The sequence below is a fragment of the Molothrus ater genome, chromosome 15 (assembly GCF_012460135.2).
Source record: "Molothrus ater isolate BHLD 08-10-18 breed brown headed cowbird chromosome 15, BPBGC_Mater_1.1, whole genome shotgun sequence".
In the NCBI taxonomy this organism is placed as follows: domain Eukaryota; kingdom Metazoa; phylum Chordata; class Aves; order Passeriformes; family Icteridae; genus Molothrus; species Molothrus ater.
The window spans coordinates 9,112,675-9,137,327 of NC_050492.2; the positions used below are offsets into that span (position 1 = coordinate 9,112,675).

At 43.1% G+C, this 24,653-nt stretch overlaps 1 protein-coding gene across 1 annotated transcript; it reads left to right on the forward strand.

Moving 5' to 3' along the window:
• PCBD2 (pterin-4 alpha-carbinolamine dehydratase 2) lies at window positions 1–24,653 on the forward strand. The gene is made up of 4 exons (XM_036391809.2): window positions 1–118; window positions 2,814–2,945; window positions 21,118–21,198; window positions 22,654–24,653. Exons 1-4 carry the CDS (start codon window positions 23–25, stop codon window positions 22,747–22,749), a joined length of 405 nt encoding a protein of 134 aa, XP_036247702.1. The 5' UTR covers window positions 1–22; the 3' UTR covers window positions 22,750–24,653.

The window sequence follows — 24,653 nt, forward strand, 5'->3', positions numbered from 1 at the left end:
GCCCGGCGGGGCCGGCGGGGCCATGCCGGGCGGCGGGGCCGTGCTGCGGCGGGCGCTGCTGGGAGCGCTGCTGGGAGCGCGGCGGGCGGCGGGCGGCGCCGGGAGCCCCGCGGCCATGGTGAGGGGTCGGGGGCGCCGCGCCGGGCCGGGGGCGCGGGGCGGAGGGGAGGCACACGGACAGGCCGCGGGCTCGGGTCAGATCCGGGCCTGTTCCCTCGGAACTGGGGAAACTGGGGTCGCTCGGCCGGGAGAAGCCTCCGGGGAGACCTGGTTGGCTCCGTTAAGTACGTCAAGGGGCGTGGGGAGAGCTAGAGGGGATTTTGGGCAAGGGCGTGGAGGGAAAGGGTAAGGGGGAATGGCTTCACACTGATAGAAGCTTAGATGAGATATCGGGAAGAAATTCTTCCCCGTGGGAGTGGTGGGGCCCTGGCACTGGCTGCCCCGAGGAGCTGTGGCTGCCGCATCCCTGGAAGTGCCAGGCTGGATGGGGCATGGAGCAGCCTGGGATAATGGAAGGTGCCCCTGCCCATGGCAGGTGTGGAACAAGATGGGCTATAAGATCCCTTCCAACCCAAATCATTCTATGATTTTCCCTGTGTCCCACTGCCATCCCACCTCACGGCTGATTATTTTGTTTTGCACAAAGCTAATAATGAACAGCACATGCAGGGTTCAACCCTTGTCCCTCAGGCATGAGAGTTTTTGTTTTGTTTTTTTTTTTTTAACTTAATGACTGCTTTGCCTGGGCTTCCTCCAAACGTTATCCATCACTCGGGCAACCCCACACCCAACAGCCCCTGAGCGTGGGTGCGGTGCCAGCACCTCGGGGGCTCGGTCAGCATTGGCACCCTGTGCCTGTTCCTGCCTCCCTGCGCTCTGGCCATGCCGCTGATGAGCTGCTGGGGCTGTGAGTGTGGAAACGCCATTGGAGTTTTATCTTTGTCCTTGCTGCTTTCTGCTCCATTTCTGAACATCGTGATGTGTCAGGGGGCTGACTCAGGACGTGGCCTCCACAATGCGAGACGTGCTCAGAGCTCACCAGGGCCTGCATGAAACGCGGTCTCTACATTCGCATTAAAAACGAATTTCAGGTCACAACATTGTCTTGTGTCAGGTGAGGTGTCAGGTGAGGTGTCAGGAGAGCACCACAGTGTCCCCAGAGCTGGCTCAGGACATCTCTGTGCCAGCTGGACTTTGTTTTTGAGACAGCAAAGTCCAGCAGTCCTGGACTTTGCTGTCTCAAAAAAACCCACCCCCCTCATGATTTTTTGTGCATTTCCAGTCTAATTTCATCTCGTGCCAGATAAAACAGTACGCTTCAAGACAGCCTTTAGCTTTGGGGATTTTTGTATATGCTTGAAAAAAAAAAAAATTACGTAAGAAATGTATGCCTATGATGCAGTTATAGCAAAGAAAAATCTGAAATTTGTTCTTCTTGCAACCCCAATGTTGTGTTTGAAGTGTAAAGAGCCTAAATTAATTCAGTTTGGGGCCTGTAAAACCCATCTCTGGTTACATCGCTGTATCCCCCTAAACACAAACGGCAGCGGTATTGCTGTTAAATTGATTTACTGCATTTGGGGCTTTTTGTCCTATGTTATTGGTGAAAACGTTGCTCCTTGGCCCTCGTGGATCTCAAGGCCATGCTCAGGTCGCATTAATTGCGTTAATTCCTGCTCTGCTCGGACTCACAGCCCCATCTGGTGGCACCGGGGCTCGGCTGGCAGAGATGAAACTCCTGAGTGCTGAGCAGGTCCTCACTGCCTCCCCTGTCTGAGTGAACCTCTGGAGCAAAACTGCCTTTCTGGAGGATCTCACAAAGCTGAGCCAGCTGCTGAAATAAAGAATAAACCAATCTGAATGTAGCTGTACTGGGGAGAAAGGTTCTTCCCACGAAAGCATTGCGTTTGTCATGAGAGCCCGAGAGCCATCTCTCAGAATTTGTGGTCTGAGGAAGGGCTCCTGCTCTTAGTTCCTGCTTTGCGAAAAGGAATCGAGCATCTTCCAAAGGCCCCACAGAGCGTTCCTCTGTGTCTGGCTCTGGCCTCGTGTGTGCTTCAGCCCCCGATTCAGATATTTAAGCAGTGTTAATCTGTCATGTCTGTGCTCCCAGTGGCATCAGGAGGACTCGTGCCACGTCAAGTAAGCCATACTTAAGCACCGGTGCCTTGCAGAATTTAGTGCTTTTACCAGTAGCTTCAAACTTTTTGTAATTGTGTCTGTATTGTCATTTCTTTTCCTTTTGATTTAGTTACAAAGCTCTTTGTTCCTTATAGAACTCCATAGCATGTGCTGTCTTAAAAGTCCAATCGCACTTTCTTAAAATAGTAAAATACAAAGTAGGTAGAGTGGAATCTCCTGTTTTTTCCTCTCTTTTGAAATAGGTATTTCCTGATATCTTCTAGCCTTATAATTGTACATTTAGCAAATAATGTAAATAATCCTTTACTTACCAGACAGAATGGAACATTTGGAGATTAATGTGATGTTGCAGCATCTGGATAATTCAGATGACCAAGGGTACAGGTATGCTGATGTCCACCTTCATTCCTCGGAGTCTGTTACTTTTCACTAGTTTTGTACAAAAAGCACTTGGCCAAACTTACCTGCCCAAACAGAAATGGCAGGGTTTGGCTGGTTTAGGTTAAACAGGTCTGTGAAATTATAAATGGTAAGAAACTGCACAGTGAATTTTCCATATCCTCACCTTTGCACCATACATAACCACAATTTCATCGTGTGGTTTTCTTATTGTTGTCCAAAAGAGAACCTCAGCCTCACTTGTGCCATGCCTTTTTTTTTTCCCTCAATAGTCCTCCCAGTCTCACTGGTTGACGACAGAAGAAAGGAATCAAGTTTTACTGGATCTCAAAGCTTCAGGCTGGTCTGAGCTGGGAGAAAGAGATGCCATCTACAAGGAGTTCAATTTCAAAAATTTTAATCAGGTAATGATTGTTATATGCCACTTTTAATATAAAGGAAATGTAATTGCTTTAATTTCCATATGGTCCTGATGGGAAAATATTTATATTCAGAAGTTTGGGAGTATCCTGGTGGGGCCAAATCCTCTTGGATTTGCCCTGATGATTTGCTCTCAGATTCTGATCTCATTAGGTGGAGTAAATTAATTCCATGTTGTAGTTGATAAGTAGATTTGTTCTAATATTACAGTTTCTTGATTCTAATATTCAGGTTGGGGTCAACGTTGGGATTGTGGAATCAGAAAAAGCAGTATTTGATCCTGATTTTTTTTTCATTACTAGCACTCATAAATAAATGCTGGAAATACATAACTGATGGGCAGTGGGGATCATTTTTGTCAGGGAACTACGTGAAAAACATAGGTAAATATAAGAAAGAACAGAAACTTTTGTCAAGCAAGGTGGGGAAAACAGTAACGTTTCACCTTCTAAACAGGAAGACAAAGTTCTAGTATATCCTTGATTGAGTTGTAATAGCTATCTTGCAGTGTCTTTGGCACACAGAGTGCACTTTTTTACTGGTTTTTATTTACCTCACTGGGCTTTTGTTTGGAAACTGGATATTGAACCACATCTCACACTCGCAAGAACTTGTCTCAGACATTAGTTAGAAACTGGCTTTAGAAATACTGAATTTGTCTTGAGATCCCTGCTCAGCTACATTTCACTGAAAATTCCCTTCTGAGGAAAAATGACATTGCTTAGAAAAAGTCACACTCCCAGAACATGCATTTCCTTTCTATTTTATTTCTGAGGGAGGGGTGAGCTCTTTCTTGGGAGGGAAAGAATTCCCAGGGGTTTGTTGGGGTGATGGGTTTCACCAAGCTGGTTCTTTCCCTCACTATGGAGGGACATGGCAAGCTGCAGTTTGGGGATGCTGTGGGTTTGTTGGTGTGTGTAGGGTCCAGGAGCTGTGCTGTGAGCTGTTTATATAGCTGTGCCTAAACCCAGAACAAGATGTTTTAGGAAACCACAGTGAGCTGGATAAACCACAGTTTGCAATACTGACCCTTTTTTTTTTGCTGTTTCAGTAGCTGTCATATTAAGGAAAGCCCAGGCAGTAGAGAGAAGGTGGGTGAGGTGAGCTGGGAGAAAGGAAAAGAGAAAACAACTGCAGAAAAATCCAGCTCATTAACAGGACAGTGCAGGTCCAGGGAGCACATCCAGACCATGAGTACATTTTTAACCTGAGTGTTAATACAGAGCAAATAGAACCAAATCAGTTCATTCCAAGGGCAGTGAAGGGGAGAAGCCCATGAGAGGGAGCTCACAGGAAGCCTTGGTGAGATGTGCAGGCAGCTGGAGCAGCCAGGAATGTGGCAGGATAGAAGTGACCCTTGGAAGAGTTGAGATTTTCTGACTTGAATATTCATGAAATGGCATCTCTGTGCTCGTTGTGGTCAAAGTCTTTGTTGGTTCAGCACAAGTAGAAGTGAAGTTGCCTTCAAAAATATTTTAAAAGTGTTTTTGCCCACTGTAAATGAGTAACTTAGTTTGATCAGATGGATTTAGACAGTCCCTATCTGCCAACAGACAGGTGAGGAGACAGATCAATGTCCTGCACCAGCAGATATCTGGAAAACACATTGCTTTCACAAAAATTTATAAAGTTGTATTTTTTTTTTGACAGTGTAGACTTATCTTACCTACCAGCTTAGGTAGATATCCATATGTCTTCCTGATCTGAAGGTGGATGGAGCACACACCAGTATAGGAAATTGAGTATACTTAAATTAGCTTCTTGGTAAATTATGAACTATATATCAGTACTTCAGTACCTGTAGTCATGGGAAGAGTACTTTAAAAAAGTGCCACTTCAATTTTTTTGGAGTTATTAGAATAGGGCCTTTCCTTCTTAGCTGCTTTAATGGATGTAAGGCAGAAATGAGAGCAGAGGCTGGGAGTTAGCTTCAAAATGAAATTTCTGCCCCCAGTTGGGAGAAGAAGCCTTGCAGGTGGGTGCTCTGGGCAGCTCTGCTTGGGTCAAGCGTAGATTTGAACATCTGAGGGCAGAATTTCCCCTGTTGATTTTTATGGATTTACTGCAGTGTCCCCTTTGCTGTTGCAGAGGGCAGAAATCGTTCCTGTTCTCATAGTCCAGGAGCAGGCTCAACATGCAGATCCCAAGGGCATCAGACCCTTAGCTGGTATTAGAGAGCAGGTATTTGCCTTTCGATAAGTTAAAGCTGAAAATAAATTTAAATTATGCATGTATGCTTAATTTTATTAAATTATGCACATATATTTATAATGACTATTAGTAAACACTATGTTTACTACAACCTAGGAAACAAATGAGAAAAGTGGAGCTATACCTGCCTTGCCTTGTACTTTGGGAGAATTTAGTCCTGCAGTGAAAAAATGGAACTTGTAGGTACAACTGCTTTCATTTAATGTAATAAATATTCTATTTACAGGATTTAAAGTGTTTAGTAAAAGTCAAAGGACTGAGAAATGTCATTTCCTCAGTGATCTTCTTGCTGCCTTTTACAGATGGCCTAAAATCAGGTGTGGAAAAAAAAATCACCCCCCAAAAATACACACACAAAAAAAAGTAGTTGAGCTGACATGAAAGGTATTTCAAATTTATGTTTTGCAGATGATATCGGTATGATTAATGTATTCATTGCTTTTTTTTTTATTGCTTCTTGCAGATAGTGTTCATGATGCATGGAAAATTCTGTGGCTTCAAAATCTATGCCAGGTTTACAAAGTCTATGTATGTCAACAGATGTTAAGAATATAAACACAACTTTTATTATAAAGTTGTGCAAATGTGTAGACATGAGCTTGGTTTATGTATATTATTTTCAGCATGAGAATGAAATGAAACTTCTGTGAAACAAGAGTTATTTGGATTCCTGAAGCTTTCAGGCTGAAATTAGCTCAGTTAAAAGCTATCAGCAGTGAGCTGCCTTTGTAAGGATGACAAGCTAATGACACTTCTGGCTCAGGGAATTAGTTTGTAACCCAGAATTTGAAAGCACTGATGGTGTTTGTTATTCTGAGGATACATTTTCACAAAAATGGACTTTGGTGGTACAATTCTCTGAAATAAGCTGGAAACCAGCCTGGGGTTTCTGCTGAGACTGCTTGGTTGGTTTTGTTGCTGTGGATGCCCACCAAGCACCAGTCCTGGGGGCCTGGATGGCATTGGCTGTGTGTTCCCAGAATGTGAGGCAGGCTCCTGGGGGGTTGATGGTCTGTCTTATCTATAGAATAAAATACACCAGTGGTGGGGGGAAAAATGCAATTCAGCTGTAGAAGAGGGTGCTGTGTCCAGAAGAGCTGTGCTGATGGCACCAGTGCCTGTGTTCCTCCATGTGCCTTGCGGTTGCCCTGGGCTGTTGCCACTGTGGAGTGGCAGGTAGGCAGGGATGAGTTAACACTGGGGGCTTTTACCTCCAGGACCCTCAGTGGGGTGCACTTGCTCAAAGCCCTCGGACTGAGTCCCTTTTCCAAGGGAACATGTGCTTGGCTGAAACCTCTGGCTGTGAGTGAGGTTTTGGAGAGGAGGTGGGCTTGGAGCACTGCATGGCAAGTCCCAATTCCTGCTATGCATCTGAGTGCTCGTGAGCCTCTACAATCCTCACATCATGGAGCTTCTCTGGGGCCTCTCTCCCAGGCTGCAGGGCACAGAAGAGTGGCTGGTGAGGCTTGCAGGCCATGGTGTAGCATCATGAAGTGATGTTGTCATCCATTCACATCTTTGTGCTACTGAAACAAAACTGTTTTCTTCCAGTGGAGCAAGCCCTCTGCTTCCAGTCTGCTTGAATAAGATTGGGAATTGGGAAAGAAAGTTAATTATGCCTCCAGATCATGCTGGTAACTTCTCCCAGCATTTCAGGTCAGTTGACCTTGGGAGCAGTGATCTGGAAGAGGGGACAGGCCTGGTTTAGAGATGTGAATTTCTGCCAGATTCATCTCAAGCCCAGTCCTGGGCTGGGCGTGCAGCTGTGAAAGGCTGTGAGTGCAGGATGCCAAGTGCTCAGTTTGGGTCCTGTATCCAGCTGCTCACTTTCCCAGAATTTGCAGGAACATCTTAGCTCTGAGACTTCCATGTCTCTTGTCAAACTTGGTTGGATTTGACCAGAGGGTTTAAGGGGCAACTGCCTGTGTGATTGCGTTTCCGTAGGTAATCACACCAAGGCAGCAAATGCAGTTAGGAAATTACAAAGGTGGGCAAGTTTGCTGATGGTCAGGTTCAGAATTTACAGCTGCTTTCTTTTATAGGGTAAGTTTTTAATTAAGTTTGTTTTAAAAAAAAAAAAAATGTGTAGGAAGTCTCCATAAGACCTCTAACGTCATTTTCTAAAATGACAGGAAATCACATGCTCTAAGAGTTTTAAAGCTATTTCAGATACATTTTTTGTCTTTTGGGGCAAGAGGGTGGAGGTGGAGGATGAGTCTGAGCGGAGGGGACGGTACAGAAATGCTGTGCACTAAGAGTAGAGGCACATGTGTCTCGGTGCAATTTGTGTCTTGGGTTTTGAGAACATATTTAAAGATGTGCAAAAAATCTAGGAGTATTAAATAAGTTATTTTTCTCCGTTTGCATTTCCTTTCCAGATTCGCTGTCTCTCTTGCTTGAAATCTGGGAGAAAAAAGTCAGTCAGAGCATCTTATGGTACATGCCTTTTTTTCTCCCTCCTGGTGATGCCAATTTTTTTTTCCTTTGGCTGTAGGGAGACATGCTTGGATTTGTCCCTTTAAATTGATGATCCTTGTTGTATGATCCCAGTTACACATCCAAATGAATTTGGTAGGATATGCAATGCATACTCTTGATTTCTTTCAATGGCAGTACTTGGTGCCAGTGCCTTCAATACAATCTGGGTCCATCCTTCCTTTTTCTACTCCTGGCATGTTGCTTTGTTTTTTTACATTCATCAAAGGTTGGAAAATTTGGTTTTATACATATAGGCAGTGTATTTCGTTTCCACTTTATGTACTTAATCTTTTGGCTCTTTGTCTAAAATACGTCCACGCCTTGTATGTATTGAAAACATTATATCCTTTAACTTACAATCTGCAGAGTTAAAATGAATTTTATGGTAAATATTCAGTTGTGGACCACATCTCCAGCTTTTTATATGCCACAGTGGTCTTGTGGTTTTTTTTCTTCTCCATTGTCTGATAGTGAGGTCATTTTCAGTCCTCTTGAGATATTTTATTCCCAGCCAGATGCAGGCCATATATTAAAAGTAGCACCTGTGGCTAATATCACAGCAGCTTACCATAAATTTACATGGTAACTAGGATTATATCTGTCAAGACTGTTAAAAAATGTCTAGTTTTAATTTGATTTCCAGTATTGAAGGAGCTCTCCAACATTTTGCTTCATAACTATATTTTAAAAGTTAAAATCACTCCATTGTTAAGTTTTATAGCACTCCCAGTGCCCATTAAGTTGATTTGTTAAACGGGGGTCAGAATAAAGCAAGTTGGCTACGGGAGGATCGGAAACCAACCCATTTGTGACAAATTTAGTCCTCGCGTGTGAATCTTCTCAGAGCCCAGGGAGTGATTGGATTCAGGTGCAGCCTGTGTCAGTTGTGTTTAACCTCAAAGCCTGAGCAGCCTCAGCCCAACTGTCACTTCTGCTAATCGAAAATTGGACCTATTTTCATACATTTTGGGGGGAATTGCTATTTTTAATGTAGTAGTGCTCTGCCAGCTCCTTCTGCTAGAGTTTTGCATTTGATTGCCTGTCGACTAAAAATAAATTATTTTTTTATCCAGCTAGGTAGGTGCTGGTTTTCATATAGGCTTTCTGAAACTGCTTCATTTTCCATTATCCTTTGAGTCCTCTCCCATATGCTGTGATTTGTGCACCTGCAAAGTTATGAAAGTATTTCATAACTTTGGTAGTTATGTTGGTAGTTATGTTGTTCACTAACTTCCCAGCGTTTATGAATACAATAACGCATTTACAATAAATCAGAATTATTTATGAGTGGGTTTACAGAGTTGGAAATACCTTTGTATCTGAAAATAATGAATTTCGGGCGTATTTGCCTGTTGACATGTTCTTTTATTAGAAACTGATAGTGAAGTTTCTAGGACTGGCAGAGGTTAACCTGCAGGCCAAAACACAGTCAATGAACTGCATCAAGTGTCTCAGAGCAGAGCACAGTAAAAATATATGATTCCTGGATGGTCACACCTTCCTTGAGTTTATTCTTGGGATTGAGTGAGTAAATAAGAGTCTCACCTCTGAGTCGGCAGGTCAGGGTGCAGCTGTGGGACCTGGACATGATCCACCTGCCCGTGCTGCTGCCTGCCTCTGCCTGTGGGACCAAGGTACTGCAAGGTCTGGGGGAAATGAAATGAGAGGTGGCTTGTTTGGAAGCTTATGATTCTCCTTCCTCGGCCTTGGAGAAGGAGGAGATGACACTGGAGCTCTGGTCAGCATGTCCAGTGTCCAGTGAAGCTTCCAGCTCACTGGCAGTCAGTGGTGAGGAGTTATGCAAAGCTTGGAGGTCTGTAGTGGTGGAAATGTGGGATCTAATTGTGTCTAAGAAGAAATTAAATCCTTGGAGATGGGAGTTGGGAAATAAGGGAATTATTTTCTTCTCACAGCCATCATGGCCTGCCATGTACAAACCCATAGCATCCTAGAATGGCTTGGGTTGGAAGGGTTATCAAAGCTTATCTCATTCTGAACCCCTGCCATGGGCAGGGACACCTTCCACTATCCCAGGTTGCTCCAAGCCCTGTCCAGCCTGACCTTGGACACTTCCAGGGATGGGGCAGCCACAGCTGCTCTGGGCAGCCTGTGCCAGGGCCTCCCCACCCTCACAGGGAGGAATTTCATTCCAATATCCAATCTAACCCTGCCCTCTGTCAGTTTGAAGCCATTCCCCCTTGTTCTGTCACTCCATGCCCTGGTAAGGAGTCCCACCTTGTCTCTCCTGTAGCCCCTTTAGGTGATGGTTCCTCTTTGTGCTGTTGAATATCCCAGCTCCCCTTTGCCAAGGTGGGTGTGTGCAGATCCACCACCCTTGTGTCCCACCTGCCTGTGACAAGTGCTGTTACAGAACCCACGTCACCATTATAATTTCATTGTGGCACTGCCAGTGGTGTCAGACCTCCAGGGTTATTTAAAATACCACAATATTAATAATTTAATAAATATAATTATCTTTAAATTGAAGACTCACACATGGTCATATGTCCTTCATCTCGTTAATCATGCAAAATGTCCCATCCTGGTTGTGGTAGAGTTTGAATCAGTTTTTTTATTTTGTTTGTTTTTGTGACTTAACTGTAATTTGGCATACTCATTTTCTTGATGAGCTAATCATATTTCTCCCTAGAATAAACCATTATTTTATTGTTTATAATTAGTGGGGTATGGTGTTTCTAATTGCTGAGTTTCTCCCCTCAGTAGACCTGTTGTTTCTCCTTTTATGCACTCCACTGCTTAAAATCTGCCCAGTTGACCTTTGGGCTGCTCTCCAGTTGACTCCAATACAAATGCTTTTCTTAACAGATGGATTTATTATCACTCAAGTAAAAATTGTTACAGCATTTGTTTTATACTTGTTGCATGCATCGATCTGAAGATGCAAAAGAAATCATTTGTCAAAATGCCTTTTGGATCTCACAAGCTGTCTTGTAGATTTGTAGCAAAAGAAGAGTTTATCTTTTTTTTTCAGCTGCACAGATTGATTGTTTCAATTAAACAGAATAAATAATGTCCTGTCAGCCATATGGACAGTGCTCAAAGAGATAAATGGGAGCGAGTCAATCTAATTTTAGCTACATTTTGGGCATTTCCCATGATAAAGTACCTTTGGAAAATGAATGGAAAAGACAATGGGTTTGAATTCAGTTGAGTAGTTTCATTTGGGGAAATGCAAGTATGACTGCCTCTTTTGAAGAAGATGGTTACTCAGATGAATGTTTTTATCTTTTCAGTTAAGGAAAACTGGTTTCCTGAAACTCCTTTATGCAATAACATTTATTTTTATGGGGGGACTGGAACGATGCTGCTTAAATGCCGTCCTCGTTGTTTAACCTTTTGCATCCCCTTGCTTTTTGGAGCAATGCCTGCCTAGAGTTTCAAACTGTAAATTGCCTTTAGCACCAGCAGCTCTCCCTTTCCCATACTCCCACAAAGGAGCGACACGCTTTGGGATATTATCCTCTGCAGCTGCAATTAAAACTGGACTCTGGCTGGCGGAATAAACTGAACTAAAGCTCCAACGCCCCTATTTCAGAATGAACCATTACTCACCAAAAGCACATCAAACCCACTTAGCGGACATCCGTTAATCCCGCCGTGGGGCGGTTCAGGCTTTAATGCACACTGTTTTACACGTTAAGGGGTTTGAAGTGCCGGGCCAGTGCTGACCTTTCGCATCTGCTCCTCTCGCAGTAGGAATCTCCGCTCGCCGCTCCCCGTCAGGCCGGATTAGCGTGACGAAGTGCAGCTCTTCTGCTGGCTGCAATTTCAGGTTTTGATCAGAATTATTTCTTTCACAAACAATCACGTTTGGCTAAAACGTTACATCTGCTCTGGAAAGCCACTGGCAGGGCCGTCGTTTATCAGGGCGAGGCATGTGGAGTTTTTTTTTAGCCCTCTCTTATAAAGCTGCAAACCCATTTCACGTGGCATTTTTGGGGGAGAGTTTCCTTTCTTGCTCTTCCCCTTGCCCTTTATTCCTTTAGTTTTGTTTGGCTGAGATGAAGAGTCATTTTGGACAAACAAGAAGCTGGGTGTGATGTTTTGGAGGGATTTGGTGAGAACACAGTGATGAGTGGGAAGCCCTGTGCTGAGTCAGCACTGCACTGTTTGGTTTATTTATTGCTAAGGATGCTTTGAAGTAAAATGTTATTTATTCCTAGGATCAGAGGGAAAAGTCCTGATTACATGATCTACCATGATTTTCCTTGGACTGGGGTGAGAATAACAACAGACAGTTAAATATATGTCTTTGTATGTCCAATGTGTCCCTGGTTGAGGGAACATTTACTCTCCTTCCAGTAGGTGGATGCTCAAAGTGAGCAAAAATACTGTTAACTGTACAAGCCCTGAATGCTGGGTTTGTGCACGTCTTGTAATGCTCAATCTGACAAAAAACCCAAGAGTTGTACAAAGGGTTTCCCTTGGTGGTGTGCTCATACGAATTTCTAAAAGAAATTTGGTGTTCACTGAAGGACTCAGAATTACTGTTTGCCTCCCCTCCTGAGCCTGTGTCTCCATTTCCAGATGGACCAATGTACAAGCAGTGTGGGTTGCCCAGAGAAACCTTTGTGTTCTGGTAAAAAAACAACCAACAAAAACTTTGCAAAATGTTGCTTATTGAACATACTCTGTCACTTCCAGGCATGTGTTTGGAGCATAAGAAGGGGTCTGAAGACAGTGGATAATGTAAAGTGCAGGTTGAGTACCTGAATTGTTGGCAGTTAGGTGAGCCTTGTTCTAATAACACAGCTTAATGCAGCTGCTTTTATCCTTTTCTCTGTGACCTGCTCCAGCCATTCTTCCAAACAGCAGAGACAGGAGATGAACCTACAGATCCCAGAGGGAACAGTGGGCATGGCAAACCAGGCAAGGGACCCACCTGTGCGGAGCTTGAAGGATACCCTGTCCTGTATGGGAAAATTCTTAGTCTGGCCTACTCTTTTTCCCCAAATGATCTGTTGTTTCTAGACTTGAAATGTCTTGCTTGCAAAATAATATTTGAATTTTATGGTGCACTATAAATTAGCAGCCTGACAGTGCTGGCCCAGGTAAGTCTCCTCCTGAGTTCACTACCCTTAAACTCTACTAGAAAAGGTGTCCAAACATTAAAACTTGTTCTTGCAGTACAGTAGGACACCTCCAGCAGTTCAGCTGAGTGAAATGATTCCCTGACTAGATCTGACATAAATGGTCCTTAGTTTGCTTTATTGCAAATCTCTAGCTCTTTCTAGCTTCTGGCTTGGCCAAGAGAATGATGGGAAGACCTGTCCAAATTCCTCACTTCTCCATCATGTTTTCTCTGTTGCGTGTTTGAATTGCTGAACTTGCCTTTGAAAAAACAAACTAAACCAAAAAAGCTGACGGGATAGTGGAGGATGAAATAGTCATGAGACCAACATCTTCTCTTAATCCATCATAAAGCAAAGCCTTTCTTACTACTCTTTGATGTGTTCTTAGGATCATAAATGGCAAATATTTAGAGGATTATCAGAGGCAGGATATGATTGCCCTTGGATGCTCAGCAGAGAAGATGTTGGATATTAAACTGATAGTGTATGTAATCTTGGCCAAAAGACCAAGGAGAATTTTGTCTGAGCATCCCTGTGTTATCAACAGCATGGATGGCTTGTGAACTTCACTTTCATGTCTACAGAATGAAATCATTCCTTCTCAAATGAGTAAAAACAAACATTGGGGAAAATTGCAGAATATGTTGTTCTGCTCCAGTCAAATCTGTTTCATCCAAAATGTGGCATGATGGGATAATGAACTTCTCTGTTCTTCTGCACCATACCTGCACTCTGTAAAAGTCAGAGGGTTTGAGAAACTTTTAGAAGGGGAACATTTACTTAAATTAATTCAGAGAGTTTGAGAAACTTTTAGAAGGGGAACATTTACTTAAATTAATTCTGATTTGCTCTGGTTTACGATACCTTCGTGTCATGGGCTGGCACTGTGCTGTCAAGGATGATTCATTGCCCTCTGCCTCAGCAGAGGGCTCAGGTGCCTGAATTCAGAAGGTTGGAACTGGGGGCTCCTTACACCTTGTAACTACTTTATTTTTATTGGGGTTTGTGTGATGGCTTTATTACAGTACAGCCAAAGGTTTGATTTGCTGGACCAAACATTAGTTTTAGCAAGTCAAATTATCATTGTTCTTTCAGTTGTGCAGCCAAGAGAGTTTATTATTTTAAGTGCCTGATTACTTTAGCAGGTGCTCAGTTAATGGGGGCTTCACTGTGTTATTTCATGTTTTTAGGTAGGGTGCAAAAATCTCATTTTAAAAAGTCATGTTTCTTGAAATAGCTTTTTTTTTTTTGTGCAAACTTCCTAATGGCAACCTTTATATTCCATTTTTTAACACAAAGCTCACAAAAATGGCTTGGAAGGTGGAGAGCTGCATTGAGATTATGACATGGCTGAAGGATTTCCACCATGCTCTAGTTCCGTCCTGACACCTGGGATTATTTCCCTCTTTTTTTTCCTGGAAAATGTAATTCAGAGATCTACAATTTTAAATAAAAATTGTTATTTTTAATAAAAAATATTTTAAAATAAAATAATATTAATTAGTCTATAAGTGCTGAGGGACCCGGGGGGAAAAAGGAAAAATTAAATCATTTATTTTCTATATTTTGATATGAAATGATGCATCACAAATACCACATGATTTAGTTGCAGATGTGATTGGGATTTAGGGTATCTACTCATTTTGCAGAAGTTTTATGGGCAACTATCATATTTATCTACCTATAAACCAATGAAAGTATTTTGTAATAATGTTGTATTGGCATTGAAACTTTTATCACTTCCAGAAAGTTTTTATGCTGCCTTAAGACATCTCCATGTTCTCTCTCTTCTACTCCATCAAGTCTATATTGGATATAGAATTGAGAAATTCTTCCCTGTGAGGTGGGTGAGGCCCTGGCACAGGTTGCCCAGAAAAGCTGTGAATGCCCCATCCCTGGAGTGTTCAAGACCAGGGTGGATGGGGCTTGGAGCAACCCAGGATAGTGGAAGATGTTCCTCCCCATGGCAGGGGATTAGAACTGGATGGGGTTTAAAGTGCCTTCCAGCCCAGAGCATTGTGTCCTTCTGATCCTGTGATGTCACAGCTTTGGTCACTGCTGAGCTGGGAGGATGAAGCCCTGAACTCCAGTCCCTTTGCAGAGCTGCACCTCAAGCACTGTCAGAACTGAATTTGCTTCGGTCACTGCTGAGCTGGGAGGATGAAGCCCTGAACTCCAGTCCCTTTGCAGAGCTGTATCTCAAGCACTGTCAGAACTGAATTTGCTTCGGTCACTGCTGAGCTGGGAGGATGAAGCCCTGAGCTCCCATTCCTGTGCAGAGCTGTATCTCAAGCACTGTCAGAACTGTGTTGTGCCTAGTGCTGCACTGGGTCTAGAGGGTGCTAAGTGCAAATTTCCCTTTGCCACAAGTGGTATGGGCTTTTCCTGGGACAGCATTCCTGGAATTGCCTTCTGTCATCTCCTGCGGCTCTGGACATTGTAGCGGTACCTGGGTGAGAAACGTCCCCATGGAGGCAGGGCTGTGCCTCCCAGCTCCACTCCTCTCTGCCTCCAGTGATCCTTCATGGTCCTCAAATTGGCAAATCATATGACAATAAACAGAAATACTCTCAGTGAAGAGAGAAGGGGAAACTGTTGTTTATCTGGTCAGGTGGTTTAGATTAGCAGTGATGCTGGTCTGTATTATGTTACTTTAAATCATAGTGTCCCAACAGGACATAAATTATGAAGATTGTTACAGTATGTTTCATCCAATGTAAGATCAACAAATTGGAATAATTTTTTTAAATAGGAAAATCAGTGCTTTGGCAAGGTTATTGTTGAAGAATTTAATTTAACTTGAGCTTTGCTTGCATTATTTCTTAATATATAAAAACTATTTGCATAATGTACGAAGTATAAACATTTTTAGAATCAAAGGCAAGAATGCCTTTTCCAAGATTACATGGAGTGGCAAACTACTTAGAATAGATCAGTGTTTGTGCTTTTGCTGTCAAAAATGTTTGATATAGAGCTGGCAAGCTGGTTTCTTCACTGACATAATTGTAAACAAGTGTTGGGAGACAGAAACAGCATTCTTTGGAGAACATGGTGTAAAGGTTTGCACATTCTCTGCTGCACATCTAACACAGCAATGTTTACAGCTGTAATAGGAATGTAAATAGGTAACTTTTTTTAGAGTGTAAAGCAACATTGCTTTTTTGTGTGAGTGATGTATGCAGATAAGTATGGGGGATGCAAGTGGTCAGCTCTGGATTTTCAAAGAACATTGGAAATGCAGAAAAGCATTGGCAATTCAGTTGGAGACTGGCGTTGTGGGGGTTTGGAGTTTTTAGTTTCAGATATTGCTATGAAGATGGAAATGGCATCTCAGTCCATGTCAGAGTGTCTTTAGTATTATTCCCCCATCCTTTCCCCTCATTATTATCCTTCAGAGTTAAGAGCACTGCTTTCCCCAGCCACAGGTGATGCTGTGGAATGGGAAGGTTGCCTCTGTTCACAATATTTTGCTGCTTGAGCTATTAAAGAGGAGAAAACCAAATTTCTACCAGTGATTCATCAGGTGTTGTTCACCTTCACACCCTGTTGGCTGCCCATGCCAGGATGGAGAGAGTAGGGAGTTGTGGCACAGTACCTGATCTGTCTTGTCCATGCCTTGAGGCCTCAGAGAGAGATGGAGGACATGAGCAACCTGAGTTTAGCTCTATTTTGGTGCATGATTATTTACATTCTTAATTACTGTCCCACTGTTCATGGATTGATGTTAAAAAGGGGGAAGCAATGAGAAGATGTTCACCTGATTTATGTTGTATGTGAATCCAGACACAGACAAAAAGGGGGAGGAAAATATCTAAATGCCATGTGGATCCAGTGTCCCTGAGGATGGTTCAGGCAGATTGATGATGCCAACAGGGAAGAATCCCAATATTGGGATTCCTGTTTTGGGAATGGGTACCTGTCCATCAGCTTCCTAAATATTAATTAGATTCCTCTTTTTGTGTTTTAACTATGTTGTCATTTTCAGATAAAGAGTGTAGCTTTGTGACATGATTTATGCATATTTATACGATAAAAGTATTTAGTGATGGAGTAAATAGACTCAAGATAAAACAAAGCCCAGTTTTTTCCTGAGAGCACAAGAGAAGATGTCGTGAGAGCCCTTATGACTAGCAGCTGATCCTGACTTAAAATATCTTGACTTTAAAGAGCTTTTTCCTTTTATCTGCTGGCTTGTAGCTCACTGTTAGGTAGTAATGTCAGCTGGATATGTGAAAGCTTCTGGAGTTTGGGAGTGAACCTTAATGATTGATTTTATTGTTACAAGTGTCAAACTCTAAGGAGAATACATGCTGTACCCTGGGTACTTTTTGCTCAGGTGAGTGGAGAGCAAATGTGTGAGGTGTAGTCATCTCCTGTGTGACAGTGTCACTGTAACCTGAGCAATTCATTAATTTCCCACTGATAAATGGTACAGATACAGCCTGGGAGGCAGGGGAAGGGAAGACAGGTAGCCCTCATGCTGCAGAAGGTCAGGGTTAATGCTACCTCCAGCGTTATAATGACAGATGGGAGGCAGAAACCTTAATGTACTTGTGATTAGCACATGCTTTCCTTGGCTGCGCGTCCAGAGGATTTAAGAAGCCTGAGTGCACACTTCATTTTAAAACAAACAAACAACAAAAAAAAGTGTGCATGGTTATATCGTTGAGCCTTTCAGCTGTTTTGCTTAAATATCTCCACTTGGAGTCAAGGACTGTCAGCTGCTTTCTTCTGGAGATGCACGGGGTGATCCATCACGGGACTCGCGGTGGGTGATGTATGAGCACAGCACAGCGACCTGGGAGCCTTTGATGTATAACTCATCAAGATAATGTTGGCAAGCATTGTACAAAAGTAGCCTGTTTAAAAAGTATTAAGATGAATGGATTCCTTGCTTAAGAAGTGTGAAAGGAAGAATAATAGCAGATTAGCTCCGGGATCCCGGGGTTCTCCCAGAGCTGTGCAGCGCTGGGCGGGGCAGAGGAGCGCAGGGAATTTCATCTTTCCTCCCAGTTCTGACAGCAAAGTGTCTGGCCCTGGTTTTCCCATTCTCAGGCAACAAAAGTAACATTAAGTCTTATTTTGTGATAGTGGATTATATCAGTTTCAAGAGCAGCTTGACCAGTCACAAAGCATCATGAGACAGCTGAATTCTTTTATAGTTTATCTTGGTTTTTTTTCACTTATTTAGGTTAGCTTGTTTTTCTAAGAGTAGCCCTGATTTTTATCTCATGGAGACATATTAGGGCTGCTAGTATTTAAGAAACATTTTAAATGTGATGTTATGACTGAAACACCATTAGTTTTTAGTTCCTTCTTTCATGATCTTAAAAGATGTGAAGAGACATACCAGCTCACCCAGGCATCTTGCCTGTGCAGGATTGCTTCACTCCTTACTTATATTGCTCTTCATGGTTTGTTGCAGGGACTCTGCACTCTGCCACCCCTTGGGTGTTGTGGTCTACGTGTGGAGTTCCCTGAATGTCTGGATACTATTTTAGCCCAAATGTCCTAAAAGGGTTAGGTTAAAAATGTGTCTAATATGCCTATTACTGAAAAACCAGAATACTTCATAATATTTACTGCATCAAAGTCTCTTTTAATATTTTTATGGCTTCTAGAAAATGCACAAAACCTTTCTTTCTCCTATCTTTTTATTTTTGAGGGAAAAACTAGCAAAAGTTCTCATCTGGGGCCAAGGGACTGCACTTCCCTGTTATTAACAGAGTGAAAGTCAAGACTGTGTTGGGTCTCACTGTCATGAGTGAAGTGATTGTCCCACTTTCATCAAGAAATGTGTGATGGTCTGATAAACTCTGCCCACCAGTGCAGTCTTGACAATGATCTTGCACTGCAGACTGCATAATAATTTTCATTATTTTTAATTAAATCTGAAGAAGTGCAGACTCCTGCTCAAATTAAGGTTGGTTGTGTTGCCGGAATGCGGTAATTACTTTAATTGATCACAAGATAGTTTCCTTGATCACCAATTAGACCAAATTACCGATCAAGTTTCAAGACGTGAAGAAATGTCCAAACTGATTTTGTGTAATAGTGTTTTCATATCTAATCAAACCTAAAGATCTTTTCCTTCCAGAGCCAGTTATATTTTCCCAAAGAAAGGTTAAGGCTCTACAAATATAAAGGTGATTAATAAACAATAGTGTTCCAATTCATTTAATTGGTAAAGGAAGTATTTAAGACCTTAATGGAGATTGTGTTGGTGAAATTGCTCAGTAGAACCATAGGTCATTTTTTTTGTGAGAGTTACACTTTGTGTGTAATTAAAGTAAACTAAAATGCAAGGAGTAAGTTGCTGTGGGTAATGTGCAATGAGGGAGAACGTTTCTGAGCAGAGCAGGGCATGCACGAAGGCAGGCAGGCTTCATCCTTCACTGTGACACTGGATTGCCCTGGCTGGGACAGTTGTGGGCAGCTGGAGCAACAAGCAGCAGGACAGGTCCTGGGGAGAGTCCTCTGTGCTGGAATTTATTCCTTTTCATGAGCTGGACAGCCTCAAGTTGAGCAGTCTTTGGTAGGATGACGGTTTTGTGACCAGTGTCTATTTTATCTGGTTGGAGACTCTACTCTCTGCACGGAAGGGGCAGTGGGATGTTGTGTTGGTGCACTGACCGGGGGATTTGGGGGTCTGCTGATAAGGAGGATTTGTCACTTGAAATATGGAGGAAGGTCTGTAGAGCAGATTCATTTTTTAGAGTAATTTGCTTGTGTAATTCTCTCTGTGTGCTTTCATTGGAGCAATGATTATTGTCTCACCATCAGTGACTGTTTGCAGTGTGACCTGAGTCTGTGCATGGGAGGGTGAGTTCCTGGGATGAACAGACACCAATAGAGCTTACACAAACATGATAGGGGATTTTATAAATTTATTTTTATTTTTTCCCTTGCCATTTGTTTCTGTACACGAAATTTGGTTGCAGACACATCACTGTTTTAAAGTTTTGAGGATATATCTGTGGATTGATTGCTGTGTTGGAAATAGCATTCTTATTAAGACTGGACACTCAAAAACATTTAAATAATCACTATTAATGGAGAAGTTTTCCAAATCATTGCTAACATCTGATGCACAACTTGCAGCTTTCTACTTCAAAGTGTGCTGCTGAAACATGGGCAAACTTTTAAAAGTAATTGTTTGCTCAAAGTAAAACTAAACTGAGTGAGAGCTTCAAGGGAAGTTAGATTCTCCTGAATTTTGGAAAGCTCTTGGGTCAAAGAAAAAAAGCTTTTTAATTGCTGACAGTTTGGTGATTTCCAAATGACAAACCTCATTGGAATGATTTTCTCTGATTATAACGTTTGCATTCATTTGACTGGCAAAGCGACCAACAAAGTAATTCTTCATCCAGGCACCAATTCTTTTTTTTTCCTTAAAGGTTTTTGCAATTTGTGAGAGGGAAAAAGACTTGAAACTATTATCAACCATTATATGTTATTCATTGACCACATGTTTGTTTGAAATGGTCATCACTTGGTGGAATGTGGGCTATATACATTCTCTTCCATAAATTAGCACTGAAAACCTACCTAAATCAGGTATGGTTTTGTGGAGCTTGTTGTATTATAATCTGAACCAGACTGTAATGTGGATGTTCCTCCAGCTTTATATGTTAATGCAGGTCCTGAACTCGATGGATGGAGCTTGGTATGAACAAAGCCTGCTGCTGAGAGCATCCTGCTCACGCTCCCAGGCCCTTTGGGCCCCACTGCATAATTACAGTCTTGATTTGCATGGACCTTCTAATTTTCTTTATAATGCACTGATTTGCTCTTAAGTATTTTGGCAAGGGCCTGCTATTATTTTCCTTTTGAGCCTCTGATAAAACCTGGGTCGCAGGGGAGCATGTAGGGACAGAGGATTGGAAAACCTCTTTTAACTCATTTGAAAGGAAAATATGTCTCATAAAGCAGAGGGGCAGGCCCACCTGCTGCCTTTTTCTCTGCAGTAAAGTAAATAGCAAAATGGTTAAATGGAGGGATGTGTTCCTGGAAGCAGTGTTGGTCATACAGTGGCATGGTGCTTAATTAGAAATGGCACGTTTCTAAGATGCAGTAGGGGATGGATATTTGAAATCCCTGCTGATGGCAGAGATAAAATCACTGCTGTCATGCAATAGCTTTGAGTCCTGGGCTAAGTCACATTGACCAGGGTGATTTACCAGGGTCTGCAGGGGATCATTTCAGCTGTTTTGAGAATGCACCAGTGGCATAAGAAGTTCAAATGCTTCTTTAGCACACACAAACCCAAGCTGCAGCCATGTGGGGCATCTTGAGGAGATTTTGGGATTTTGAGGTGAATCTTGCCAATCCACTGCCATTCCAATATTTTCCTCTTTGCTCTCTCTCTCCCTAGGCTTTTGGATTTATGACACGTGTTGCTCTCCAGGCAGAGAAGATGAATCACCACCCGGAATGGTTTAATGTCTACAGCAAGGTAACGTTCACAAGCCCTGGTTACTCACACAGCAGTGGAGTTAAGGAGACCAAACCACTGGCCCATTCTCTCTGCCTTTATTTGTAGCTTGTCTACAAGGTAAGGGAATGAGAAGTGTCTCTATAAAGAGATTTGAGATTTTAAAGAGATGCTGAGATTTGCAGTGGTGAGGAGTCAAGAATGAAGCTCTTTGCGCCTGCTGCCAGCTGCATGGTTGGGGCCTGCGGCTTCACCTCTCTGACTGAGATCTAAAAATAAAATAGAAGCCTTTAAACTCTTATTTAACCAACTTGAATAAATTACTGTTTTAAAACTATTCACCAGCTCTCATTCCTGTCTGTGCAGCAGGTCAGGAACTGAGCAGTGTAGGGTAGCAGACTGTTGGTACCTAAATGGGAGCCTGGCAGTCTCAATTCAGATGTGATTTTTTAGAAATTGTAGGCTCCTTTGTCTCAACATAGCAGCTTATAAAATTTGTTTATAATATTACCTAACTGATGGTGGTCTCATATTTACAAGGGTTACAAGGATTACTGCAACCCTCGAATGAAAGGTGCTGTGTGAAGGGAGAAATTATTGCTCTCCCTTCAGTTTTATTTTGTAATACTTCTCATTGCATTGTATCACATTGTTTGTTGTAGCATTTAGTGAATATATGGCAATCCCACTAAAAATATACCAAAAGAAAGGACATGTGGACAAGCAGCCTGTAGCTCAAACCACCACCCTCAGAGCAGGACATCCCACCTCTCCTTGTAGCTGAAACTCCCAGCAGAGACTCTTCCTCATCAGCCCTTCATGTCACCCTGTTCAGGGGACATTAAATGATCACTGGAAAAAAAACTGATCACGCACTCCTCCTGATTTCCTTGGATTTCTAGAATATTCAGAATTCGTCTTTTTTTTTTCCTTTTGAGTCTTCCCAAAATCTCAGTCGAAGGCAAGACAAAATAATGCCCAACTTGTCATCTGCTCAGTACAAACAGACTTGTGAGGCAGCTGTGTCACCTATACTTTTTTTTAATTAATCTGCAGCAAGCTTAAGAATTTTTTCACCTTTGGGATGTGGATTCTCAACAAAATATGAGCCCCTGATCCAGCTCTTGGCAGCTTGGTCACTTTCCTGGATTCTTCATGTAACTGATCCGTGGTATTTAAACTTAAAGAGTGAATGATTTCATCAGATACCTCTTCTTGGATGAAACCCAAGAATACAAAGCCTGTGTTATTCTGCAGAAGGGCTCATCTGGTGAGATTCCAGGCTCTGTAAAGCCTCCTCACCTACAGCATCTTCTGGTTTACACGAGCAGGGAGGGTCCAGCTTGGTGCTTGCCAGGAGCACCAAGTAAAACCAACTCACTACAGAGACACACCACGTTCCCAATGAACTGCTGTTCTGCCTGCATGTCAGAGATCAAAATGCCTTTGTAACCTATTTCTTTTCCTTTGTGACAGGTTCAGATAACTCTGATTTCCCATGACTGCGGTGGGCTGACCAAGAGAGACGTGAAGCTGGCTCAGTTTATCGACAAAGCTGCTGCCTCAGTTTAACCAGGATATAAACAGCTTTAATACAGTGTCCACCTATATTTTGTTTTTAAATGGTATCTCTCTTTCCTTGTAATCCTGATTTCCAAAACCCATAGAGGGAAGATATTTTGTAAAAGGAGCGGCTGAGCTTTTCTGACCTTCAGTACCTTAGTGTTGAGACCCCTTTGGATGCCTGTGCTTGTCCTTTCCCATTGCTGGTTCTGCAGGAGGATGCAGTGGATAAACCAGCAATAAATAAGTTTTGAACAATCTTTTTTAGAAACTAAACTGTGCTGGAATGAAACCAGGAGCCCACCCAAGTGTGTTGGTGTTCCCCAAGCTCACAGGGACTGGTCCAGCTGCCACATGAGCTTCCCCCATGCCTGGCCACTTCCCTCCTATGGTTTTGTACATCTCTGCACTTCAGACAGTGTGAGAGCAGCCCGGCCAGGTCAGTCCCCTCTGCCTTGGCACCATCATCTCTGCCAGTGACCAGTGACAAGTGCAAGGATGCTGGAGAGAGCAGTGCAAGCTGCTGCTGGTGTGTCCTTGGAGTTGCAGCTCAGCTGGCAGGAACAGCTGTATCCAGAGCTGCTGCTTGAGAGCCTTTCCCTGTCTGAGAGTATAGAATCACATAACCACAGACTGGTTTGGGTTGGAAGGAGCCTTAAAACTCATCTCATTTCAACCCCCTGCTGTGGGCAGGGTCACCTTCCACTAGACCAGTTTGCTCCAAGCCTCATCCATGCTGCCTTGGACACTCCCAGGTGCAGAGCTGGATCTTGGAGTTGCGGAAAACTTTAGTGCCGGTACTGCAAACACAAAATGTCCCAGTGAGCCCCCAGCTCCTACACCATTGAACGAAACCTGTGCTTAAGGGCTTGGCCAGGTCAGTGCTCAGCTCCCTGCAGGATTGAGCCACTGTTGGTGATGTAATGCTCCAGTACCTGCTGGATCAGGCTGGGGGTGGCTTGGCCAAGTGCCCGGAGCCCTGGCCAGGGCTGCCGGTGGTGAAGGAAGCGGCATTAGCAGGATTCTTGCTAAGCTGGGCTCCACTGAAGCTATGCTCACCCACTTTTTTTCCATAGCTAGAATTACTCATTGCACACATTGTTGCAGGAGTTGCAGATCCCACTGACAACGTTTAAAATAGTTCCTCCCGTGGTTTGAATTGTTTTTATCCTGTGATCCTCCCCGAGACAGATTTCCAGTGCCGGCAGGGAGATTTCATCCTGCTTAAAGCTTGCAGGAGGGCCTCTCCCCCTGCAGTGCCGCTGCTGAGTGTCCCCAGCGTGCTCTGTCATGCCCGGCCAGCAGCTCGGGGTGCGGCTGCCGGGAGATTGACACCTCCCAAATGCCGGAGTGCATTGCTCAGATGACACCGGCGGAGCAGCCACCGGCTACCGAGAAGGGGGATGCACGCCTGCCAAAATCTATATCGGGGCGAGGTGTGTGGTCTCTCAGATATTTTGGGAAGCAAAATGCCATGAGCTTGCCACCCAAGTGATTGAGTCGATAAAATAAGATATTTTTTGTAAATCCTTAGCAAACACACCGTCACGTGCTAATTGGTCAGACACAGGAAGCAAGATGTTGGGGTTTATTGTCAGAAACCCAGCTTGGGATATCACGTTAATACCTAAAAAGACCCAAATTCAGACAACGTTCTCAGCTGTTCTTTTCTCACAAGTGCCTTTCCCCAGTGAAGTGGAGGATTTCCCTGATATGGTTTGAAAACGGTCGCTGTTGTGAAGAGCAAATTAAACTAAAACAAACAACCAGGCTGTGATGTCTCCTGTTAGTGGTGGGGAAGTGAAATGAGCTTCACCCAAAGTTTTGACAACATCTCTAATGAAGTGTGTAAAGTCTGTTGTTCAGAATTTATGTATAACGCGTGGGCTTTGAATAAAACCAATAAAATCAAA

Excerpts from the sequence above, each read along its gene's own strand:
- PCBD2 (XM_036391809.2), top strand. The coding sequence starts at position 23 with ATGCCGGGCGGCGGGGCCGTGCTGCGGCGGGCGCTGCTGGGAGCGCTG. Across the intron at positions 119-2,813 it reads CCGGGAGCCCCGCGGCCATG|TCCTCCCAGTCTCACTGGTT; the intron begins GTGAGGGGTCGG and ends TTCCCTCAATAG. Across the intron at positions 2,946-21,117 it reads ATTTCAAAAATTTTAATCAG|GCTTTTGGATTTATGACACG; the intron begins GTAATGATTGTT and ends CTCTCTCCCTAG.